The sequence below is a fragment of the Magallana gigas genome, chromosome 10 (genome assembly GCF_963853765.1).
Source record: "Magallana gigas chromosome 10, xbMagGiga1.1, whole genome shotgun sequence".
In the NCBI taxonomy this organism is placed as follows: Eukaryota; Metazoa; Mollusca; class Bivalvia; order Ostreida; family Ostreidae; genus Magallana; species Magallana gigas.
The window spans coordinates 29,765,001-29,776,405 of NC_088862.1; the positions used below are offsets into that span (position 1 = coordinate 29,765,001).

Below are 11,405 nucleotides of genomic sequence, written 5' to 3' on the forward strand. Positions count from 1 at the left end.
ATACATAGTCGTTATTACAGCAAAGAGATAAGACCCAAAGGACAACCACAAAACAGGCCGCACGTTATCTTGACATCAGCTGATCATTAATAATGCACTATAACACGTGTTTTCTTCTTTGAGACCACTAGCTCTGAAATAAATTCTGATCACAATTCTTTTGGGAAATATAGTTGAAGATTTTGAAACAAAATAAAATTTAATAAAACTTTCTCTCACGTGGTCTGACAATTATCATACACGAACATACATGTATCTACCTAGATTTATTTCAGATCAATTTTCAGAACCAACGAGGCTGGCAACATGCAGTTTAAATATTTCGAGATAGAGAAAATAATTCTTTGTACTCTTGCTTGTATCCAAATCTCAAGCACTCAAAAACCTCGATGTTCAACTTTCGCGATGAATTTCTTAGGGTCACTTCACGAAGATCGAGCGAAGCCCCTCTGGGAAATTGAGAAGGAATCTATTGGTATGGTCATGCACACATGTTTTCCTAGATGTGAGAGGGACCAGCAATGCGTCGGGGTCGAGATTTGCACGATGCGACCAGACTTATCACGGTGCAGGGGATGTTGTGAATGGTACGTGATTGACAAAGATGGAGGTCTCCCCAGAAATGCTACCGATGGCTGCAAATATTTTGAACTGGTATGTGATCTTAATTATATTTTTAATGGCTTTAGCTCTGAAAAAAATATCCGACATGATTTTTATTGTAACGTAAATTAGATTTCGAAAAAAGGCGTCAAAACCGGTATTCCTATAAAAATCAAAGCTTCATTTGAAATTAATAATATGATCCCCAGACCGTTTTTTAATTTATTGCAGTATGTGTATTTATTTTCAAAACTATTTAATTTCCCGTTTTTGGCGACCACTTTCAAATCGTCATTGACATATCACGCAGAAATTATGTTCAGTAATGTTTTCTATTAGAAATGACTGACGGAAATAAAATAGCAACATTTTATTACTCTTTGCAAATTTTATGACAGGCCCCTTAAAACCTGGATAAGTATTCATTATTTAAGGAATAAGGAATCATTCCTTGAGTATTATGAGGTGATAATTTCGGTCGGGGCGTGGTCAAATCCAATAAAGCCCGAAGGGCTTTACGATAGATTTGACCACGCTCCGACCGAAATTATCACTTCATAATATTCAAAGAATGATTCCTTATTACTTATATTTATATTATTTCCAATTTGTACACTTTAAAACAACATCATTTTAAAACCACCAATTTTTATATAGCACATGCTATGTATTACTATGCGGCGCAGCCAATACCGTTTTTCGGTTATGCTTTAAGACACGCCCATTTTATGTCACTCATGTTTTATGAAGTTATTGGGTTTTAGGGTTCAAAATTGATTCGTAATGTTATCACAGACAAAGACAGTTGAAAATGTAAATATTATTAAAAAAAACCCACTAAAAATGATAAAAAATTGAGGTATTAATATGGTATAGGTAGCCCGGACGACAAATGGTCATACACTGTATATACACATGCAGTACTTTATCATCATTTTATCAGTTTACATTGATTGGAAAAGATTATGGATGCAAACTATATGATCGATTAAATAAACTATAAATCATATCAATTTTTGTACCAAACAGTTAATCAGATTTTAGAAAATAAAAATTCAATGATTATATCTTTAAGAATTAACATTATTTGATATGATGTTTTAAATTATATCATTTTCATGTATTTAGGAAGCCACATACATTTTACTACTGTCCTTTGCTTTAAGTCATATATCAGAGAATATAAATCCAGTACAGAATTCCGGTATTATCAACATTCTCATAAAAAAAAAAAAAAAAAAAATATATATATATATATATATATATATATATATATATATATATATATATATATATATATATATATATATATCTCTATCAAACGTTTGCGTTTATTCATAGAGCAAAGATAGCGTGGAATCAAGAGGAACCAGATGTAAGTATAAGATAACAGACAAATTTCACCTTGACTTCAAGATGGAATTAAATTCTTTCTTTGTCGGTTTTTGTGGATTATTACCATACAGTTACCTGTACTTTTCTTTTGCTGTTTCTAAAAAAAAAATCTGACTACTGTTCATATTTACCAAAACAAACAATGATTAATTTATGTAGAATCTAAGGGTTGCATGCGTTGCATTAAAAACACAAGAATATCGTTATTAGATTATGTGTTTTTGGCAACAATTTTAAGCGTTATTACTGTATGAACTACCAAAGTACACATTGTATACTATGACGTTATACAGATGAAGTGTATTGAAAACCGTGACACGTATGTAATACTTGTATAAAATCGAAAGTGTCAGTAGACATTTAATCCCTGGTAATCATTAAACATGACAAGTAGTTTTAAATCTTATCCCACTTTTTATGATCTATTCCGTATGACAGTATACATCCTTTTGTGGATGTCTTGCTTGATAACTATAGAGAAACTGCGAAAATAATAAAAAAATAACTAAAATAAATGTCATGAGAGTTAATTCAATAGCTACACAATGTAAACGAGTATGCCTGGGGTAGGACAGTGTAAGTTTCATTAACCGCAAAACAGAGAATTGTCACAACGTAGTTTATACTATTACTTATTACCTAGCTACGCAATTTATTTTTTATTTATTAATTTCTTTAATATCTTCAAATATCGTTACATTAAACGCGGTTAGAATATTTATGCATGTATTTTGTCAATAAGCCAATGAAATAGCGTGTTTCGAACATAATTGTTATTTGATGCAGTTTTTTAATTTAAAAAAACAAACTTTATGTTAATTGCATGTAACACAGCATTTTACAATAAACTTATAAAAATTATCATTTAATTATAATATACAGTGTCTGCAAACTCAAACTTGTCAGCAGTAGCAAGTTCCACATTAGAGCTGACCAATAACAATTTAGTTTCCAATGTTCTTGATGGGATTCCCGACTGCAATATAAGTAATGTATACAGTTCAAATTTTGAACCAAATCCATGGCTAGAAGTAACACTGCCCGGGACAATAACGATTTGGAGAATAATTATCTACAATGGTGTATATGGTATTGGTAAGTATTGCTAAATATGGATCCATAGAAAACCGATAACTTTTTTTTTTTAAATTTCTGAAAAATCAAAATTGAAAAAAAAATATTGAATTTCTCACGTAAGCAAAAATAACTGATATTCATCATAAAAGACTGTGTGTCGCGGCAGGTCTAACGATAGAAATTGGAAATTAATTGGTGGTAGTCAAAAATGAATTCGAAATAATGCATACAGTCTTCATGCATTCATGACAGCTTGGACATTGTATTCTAAATTTTGTCTTGAAAAGGAATCATTTACAGTCCTTGCAAGTTAATCAAAGATATAAAAAGCACTAAAGATAATTATTTTATCATTATTATTTTTATGTCTTTTTGAAAAGAACTTTTGCAACGCAGCCAAATATATTGCACTTTGGTTTATGTATTTACATGTATTACATCAAATAAGTTCTAAGAAATAATCAACAACATAAATTTTCATTACCACAATGCAATTTAATCCATAATTATGTACGTACAGACAGATAATAACACATCTTTATCCTTTCACTTTTGCAGGTGTCGGTTTGGTCAACTTAAACGTCACGTACAGTAACAACGGTGTCACCGACATCTGCGGCTTTTATCCGGGTCTTTTGTCACATGAAGGTGATCTAGTTTCGTTCTACTGCCCACCGAAAGCTCATGCTACTACAGTTAAAATGCAAATCCAGTCCAAGCCGGGGCAACTTAATTTTCTATTTTCGTGTGAGGTTGAAATTTACCGGAAAGGTTAAATTCAATCCAATTCCATTCGATCCAATCCTATTTATTGTTCCTTAAATTGAGCATCTGTAAGGTCTTACTGTTATCATACTCTTTCTTTTTGTTGACTTTTTAGCTCACCTGAGCTGAAAGCTCAAGTGAGCTTTTCTGATCAAAATTTGTCCGTTGTCTGACGTCGTTGGCGTTGGCGTTGTTGTTGTCGTTGTAAACTTTTCACATTTTCATCTTCTTCTCCAGAACCACTGGGCAGATTTCAACCAAGCTTGGCACAAAGCATCACTGGGTGAAGAGTATTCATGTTTGTTCAAATGAAGGGCCACATCCTCTTTAAAGGGGAGATAATTTAGAATTTTTCAAAAATCTTCTTCTCAAAAACTATTAGGCAAGAAAACCTGTAACTTGTATGGAAGCATCCCCAGGTAGTGCAGATTCAAGTTTGTTCAAATCATGGTCTCCGGGGGAAGGGTGGGGCCACAATGGGGGGGTGAATTTTTACATAGGAATATATATAGAGAAAATCTTTAAAATCTTCTTCTCAAAAACTATTAGGCCGGAAAAGCTCAATTTGGACTTGAAGCATCCTCAGATTGTGTTAATTTAAATTTGTTCAAATCATGATCCCCGGGGGTAAGGTGGGCCCATAATGGAGGGATGAATTTTTACATAGGAATATATAGAGAAAATCTTTAAAAATCTTCTTCTCAAAAACTATTAGGCCAGGAAAGCTCAAATTGGAGTGGAAGCATCCTCAGATAGTGTAGATTCAATTTTCTTTAAATCATGGTCCCCGGGGATAGGGTGGGGCCACAAGGGGGGATGAATTTTTACATAGGAATATATAGAGAAAATCTTTAAAAATCTTCTTCTTAAAAACTATTAGGCCAGGAAAGTTTAAATTGGAGTGGAAGCATCCTCAGATAGCGTAGATTCTTGTTTGTTAAAATCATGGTCCCCAGGGGTAGGGTGGGACCACAATTGGGGGATACATTTTTACATAGGAATATATAGAGAAAATCTTTAAAAATCTTCTTCTCAAAAACTATTAGACCAGAAAAGCTCAAATTGGAGTGGAAGCATCCTCAGATAATGTAGATTCAATTTTGTTTAAATCATGGTCCCCGCGGGAAGGATGGGGCCACAATGGGGGGATGAATTTTTACATAGGAATATATTGAGAAAATCTTTAAAAATATTCTGGGAAAGTTTTCAGTCCAAAAAGCACTAACTTGTGTGAAAGCACGGGTTGTGCAGATTAAAGTTTGATCAAACCATGATTCCCTAGAGAAAAGTGGGGCCACAAAGTGGGGAGGAGGGTTATATAGGAATAGAGAAAAATCTTCTTACAGGTACAACAACAAAAGGAGCTTGGTATTTACCATAAAAATATGTGGATTAAAATCAGCAGACATTTTAAATTTTTTGAGCAAGATCTACTGTACTTAGTTGTCAAGATATTTTGAATTTGATACTGTAATAGTAATTTGATCAGTGTTAAGGCTATTGTTGCTCAGGTGAGCGATGTGGCCCCTGGGCCTCTTGTTTTCGTTATTGTCTAGATGTGTGTTTTTATTGGTGGTTCAAAAGATATACACGACTCCTTAAGGAATGATAAAGAATGAAATTGTCCCAATACTACTATTAGATAGTTGTGCACATTTTCCTGTTTTTCTTGCCAGAAGTTTCCTAAAGGACATCAAAAATATAAAGATTGGATCTTTCAGGGAAAATAGATGTATTGGAAAAAGTGGGCAACACAAATTTCTTTCGTCATATATGGTTGTTCGCTGGAAGCGAAACAAAATTTTAACTCTTTCAAGTTTTGCAGATTTTGAGTGTATTTTAAAGTCTGAATATAAACCAACCGTATATGCTCCAACTTTAGAAAAAAACGTAGTAAATTTTTTTTTTCAAAATGTTTACTTAGGAAAGAAAGTTCACAAGTTGTATATTTGTAATCATGGGAATTTTTTTTGTATGTAACTTTTGGTGGTCATGGAAAGTAAAACGTAGAGGAAGATTGCACGTCATTCTCCAGCAATTTATTCAATAGCGCTTTCGTCCACTTTGCTTTCAGAGAATGTCAAACTTAACTCGTATGTATAGAGTAGTTGTACCCATTGTAGAACTATCCCCCCCCCCCCCTGGTTATGTATAAATGACGAAATTATGACCTTTTCTTTTTTCATGTAGATTTATAATGACTTTTTGAATTACGTATTTTCGACTTGCCAATACATCGTACACTTGTTTGTTTGTCCATTAAGATATCTTTCAAACTTTTAAAAAATAAATGTTCTATTCTACTCTCATCCACGTGTTCCTGAGTACCTATTATGAACTAGCCTCGCTCAAACAGACATTTTGTCTGTGCATCGCTGTGAAACTTTGCTCAGGAATATACATGTATATTGTACTGGATTGAACGAGACTAAATATAAATGTGTTGTTAGAAAATAATAAAAATATTTAGAAGTAAAATATATGTTACCAATGCTTCTCATTAATTTCAAACTTATTTAAAAAAAACAACAAATTATAAATAATAGTTGAACAAATAAGGAAAATCATATCATTAGGTATTTCATTCGATATGATCATTTTGGTACCAGGTATCATCTTGCTTTAGACATAGCATGAATTTTAAACTCATGTTTGCATTTTTTGTTTTGTTATTTTCAATGTACTCCAATTGTTAATAAATATTCAATATAGTTTTTTTTCTTGTTTATCATCTCAAATTCCTATTCTACTCAGCCTGAGAGTTACGTTGGTGATAAAGGCTGCATACCAGTAAGGTAAATGTCATGCAAATGATCTACTAGTACTTAAAATACATAAATAAAATGTTTAATCCATACTGGTGTATTTTACTGACTTTCCCCTATGCACTGATAAGATAATTTTCATCTTAGTGCAACTAATCGCTATGACGTCATGGTGAGGTGTAACGAATTCGACATTAGGTAACACGAAAGAGTAAGATTAATAATAAAATCACTTCCAAAATCCTAAACAAATAATTTATTTGATCAGAAATAAGACAAACATACATCGTCCTCTGTATTTTCGCCACATTTCTTGTCAAAAGTTACGAATAACCCAAGAGCCGACATTTGTGCACCTATATCATCAATGTTTGAAATTTATGCCTCGTACTAATCCACAACTCTTTTAAATAAAGTCGGGTATGCCCTTGCCCAGAACATTATAATATGATGTCATTATCTTTAACAACTCGGATAAGTTAATGACATCAGAAAAACAGCTCTGGGCAATGGCATACTTAAAGCTGCTTGGTCCGATATTTTTGTACTTACAGTATCAAAATGTTTTCCATACAAATCATTTATCTTAGAAAGTCATGGACTTTCTCCTATTTACACCAGCAGAATCAGTCTCCTTTCAAAGTTAGAACTATTCAAAGTAAATAAAAATAATTTTTCTTTGGGCAAACGAAGAAGCAAACCAAAATGAATCACGGGAATGTTTAGAAAAGGAAACCGCTTGGTTTCGTCCCCCGAATGATTGGGGTTATTCAACCCGCAAGCTATGCATCGATTGTAAAGAAAGCAGACTTTGGAAATATTAGAGAACAAAAGGTACACATGTTTATTTGTAATTTGTTTGATCATTTCGACCTTTATTTAAAGCGATGTCAAAGTCGTAATACAACCATACCCGTCTCGTCTTCAGGGGTGAAATTTAACATGAGGCGAAATTACGCGGTACCTTTTAATGTCGTTTGTTTTGTTAGCAAATTTTGTACGTATTTTTCTTCATTGAAATTTGGCATAATTGAAGGGTAAAACTACTGCAATGTCTATTATTATACATATACTAAGCATAGCCATCGTTTAAAAGCGTGCATAAAATTTGATATAAAATCGGACCAAGCAGCTTTAATAAATAAACAGCCATTTAAAAAGTTCACCGGGATATGAAGTTGGTTGGTCACGTGATCAAATCCTGTGAAGCCTGAAGGGCTTCTCAGTAGATTTGATCACGTACCAACCAACTTCATATCCCGGTGATCTTTTTAACATTGCTGTTGATTACTTATATTTACGATTGAGAAAGAGAAATCGTTCCAGAACTGTTAAATTTACTGAGATTTTATGTTTACAATAATCCAAGCGACAGGCGATAAGCGCCTGCTGTGATCATTGTGACGTCATGAAAAAGTTGAATTGAACGTTTTCGCTATTCTGTAGGTTCATATTAGGAAACATATTTGCAAATGAAAATATCCTACTTTATTTAAAAGAGTTGTGGATTTATATGAGGCATACAATTTCAAACATTGATGATATAAGTGTACAAATGTCGACTCGGTGATTTTATCATTAATCGTACTCTTTCGTGTTATCTAACGTCGAAGTTGTTTGAAACTTTTAATCGCATGCCCTTGCACCAAGCCGATTCCTGACACCTTATCCTTTCATTGAATACCCTGTTCTTGCGACGTCACCAGGTGGTGTTTATGAACGAACGTTTGTTCATGTAAAATTCTTGAGGCGCGCTGTGGGCCGTAAGATAAAATCGAAAGTTAGGTATGCCGTGTATTCCCAAGGTCCACCAAAATGCAATTCCAGAGAAATAGAACCAGGTGATGAAGGATTCCGTATTTATTATCGAGTTTAAAAGATGAACAATAACAGACGGAAGTAGCCGGTGTAATGAAGAATAATGACCCCAGTAGAATAATGACCGGGGGTCATTTTTCTACGTAGAATAATGACCCCCCGGTCATTATTCTACGCAAAAAAAAAATGACCCCCGGTCATTATTCTACGTAGAAAAATGACCCCTTTGCCTGAAGAATAAGTGTCATTTTCATAAAAATGAGCACACTCCACATGAAGAAAAGTGACTCCTGTAGAATAATGACCCCCTTGTAGATTAAAGTTTTTTAGTATATTTTTTTATTATTTGTGAAATAGTCTTTACACTATTGTAATTTTTACTGCTGCAGTTTAATTACAGACAGTAACAGAAATTATAATTCATATTCAAATGAACTTAAAGTGAAAGAAGGGGTATATCTTAGAAAATAAAAATCCTTCCGTTATAACAAGATATTGACGTAGTGCATCGGGGTATGGTTGTCATCTTAACAATTACATTTACATATATCTATGGTATTCCGATAGGGCCACTTCGACCTAAGTTGAAAAGGCGATAGTGCGAAGGCGAAGGAGCAAAAGTGCAAAGATGCGATGACGAAGCGCGAAGATGTGATGCCTAAAGTGCGAAGGTGCGAAGGCGAAGGCGAAGGAGCGATACTACTATCACTCCTTTCCAAATTTGCACTCTGGCCTTCGCATCTTCGCATTCGCCTTTTTTGATTGCATTCAGCAAGTCTCGGTCGATTACATAGAATTAATACAGGCACCGTACTCGCCAAGGTTTTCCGATTAATCCAAGCTATTATTGGTACGAATGCGCTAGGCCATCGCGCTTACTATGAATGTTTATAAATGTTTTAATGTGTACATAATGGCTATGCCTAATCATTATCTACTCCCCTTAAAATTTAATGTCCGCCATAATGTGTACATATGCACTTCTAAACTTCTGTCACTTACCAGCCGTCTGTTTACCGTGGACCAAACACAGTAACATTCTAATTTCATTATGCAACACGCCTTGCTCAAACATGGATCTAGAGGGGGTCCGCCCCCCGGAAAATTCAGTATTAATAATTTTACGCAGTAAATCGAGAGAGGGTGTCCGGACCCTATCCCCCTGGATCATTTAATTTTATTGATTTTATAAAAAAAATTTTTCCAAAATATGCCTCGGAACCCTTTAAACGATGGAGAGCTCTGCAATTATAAAACATAGGTATTTACAGACTACAAAGCTCACCGAGACGAGGCATCACCTTTATAAGGCATCACCTTTATGAGACCAGCTTTATCATATTATATGAAAACCCTTTTTTATGATCTTGGATATTCATGGATTCTGTTTTGACACAATATCGTATATCATCTGTCAAAAAATTGTATGATAATCATATGTTCATATGATAATCAATACAATAATATATAATTAAAATTGCATCCTATCATACTTACAATATATATCATATACTACCATAAAATACTGTAAAATATTGTGAAATATGATATTATAACGATATTATAACGTATGATATGACATTGTATTGTGTTGTACATTATAATTGTATTTGATCAAATAATAGATTATCATAAAACATAATACAATATAGTATTATATGAAACAATATTATATGGCAATAATACATCATAACATTGAAACATATGATATTATATTATATAATAAAGCATTCGTTTATTATTTTTTAAAAGATGTGGTCTCATAACTGCAACGGTGTGCATACAAATTGTATAACGCGCGCTAGCGCGTTATAAATATTTGTTTGCACTCATCGTTGCAGTTATAAGACCTCATCTTTCAAAAAATAATAAACCAATGCTTAATTATATAATATAATATATTGTCTTCTGTGTTGTGCGTAAATATCACTCAAATCAACCAATGCAATTTAATAGAGGGAAAAAAAGTGAATGTAAATTTTATAGTTTGATATTATATAAATAGTGCCTGTTTGGGAGGGTAACAGTTGAAATTGACACCCCGAGAAAACCATTGTCAACCGACGCGAAGCGGAGGTTGACAATGGTTTTCTAGGGGTGTCAATTTCAACTGTTATCCCCCCAAACAGGAACTATTTATTTTATTATACTGAATGTCTTCATTTTAGACATTTTTTTTACTGCTTTAATATAGAAATGACTTGAATATTACGGCGAACCGTACGCGCATAATTTACGCGCATTTAACAATTCGTTGTGTTACCCGTTGCTAAGTGTGTTACTAACGCTGAGGGTAATAGAACGGATTATCAAATACGTCTATACCAATCAGATTTCAGTATTTAACATGAAAGTATAATAATGTATTGTATGATACTGTATCATATTTGATACATAATATGGTATTGTTTTATATAATACAATATAATTTTATACATCATTGTATCATATCAAAGGATACAATATCATTGGATAAAGTAAAATATTATATAATTCAATCATATCATACACATTATATCATATGATACAATAATTTATATTAAAATATCATAAAATACAATTTCATGTGATATGATGATATATCATATAAACCAATATCATATTATACAATATCGTATGATACGATATTTTATAATATTACAATATCATATATACAATTTCATGTTATATAATTCTATATTACAGAAACAAATATCATAAAACAATACTGTATTATACAATATCATAGAATATACAATATAATATCATAGGATGCAATATATTATATATTGCAATATCATATGTAATACTACCATGTGATTAAATAATAAATAACTAATACAATATAATATTATACAATATTGTATCTTATTAATCAATACTATTCATAACAATATCATGATACAATATCATATCATTAAATATAAAAACAAGAGATGTTTGTAAAACACTTATCCCCCCCCCCCTGCCTTGGAAACATCTACCATCCACAAAGCAAATGAA

The 11,405-nt window shown here is 32.7% G+C and overlaps 1 protein-coding gene across 1 annotated transcript; it reads left to right on the plus strand.

Moving 5' to 3' along the window:
- On the plus strand, nucleotides 1–5,944 carry LOC105337380 (uncharacterized). Its single transcript, XM_066074036.1, has 5 exons — nucleotides 1–654; nucleotides 1,945–1,978; nucleotides 2,881–3,093; nucleotides 3,634–3,723; nucleotides 5,517–5,944. Exons 1-5 carry the CDS (start codon nucleotides 307–309, stop codon nucleotides 5,525–5,527), a joined length of 696 nt encoding a protein of 231 aa, XP_065930108.1. The 5' UTR covers nucleotides 1–306; the 3' UTR covers nucleotides 5,528–5,944.
- The last annotated feature ends 5,461 nt before the right edge of the window (nucleotides 5,945–11,405 follow it).

Bases quoted from the DNA above. Each gene is read 5' to 3' on its own strand.
- LOC105337380 (XM_066074036.1), top strand. From the start codon at position 307: ATGCAGTTTAAATATTTCGAGATAGAGAAAATAATTCTTTGTACTCTT. The intron at 1,979-2,880 runs GTAAGTATAAGA...TATAATATACAG, and splicing joins GGAATCAAGAGGAACCAGAT to TGTCTGCAAACTCAAACTTG. The intron at 3,094-3,633 runs GTAAGTATTGCT...TCACTTTTGCAG, and splicing joins CAATGGTGTATATGGTATTG to GTGTCGGTTTGGTCAACTTA.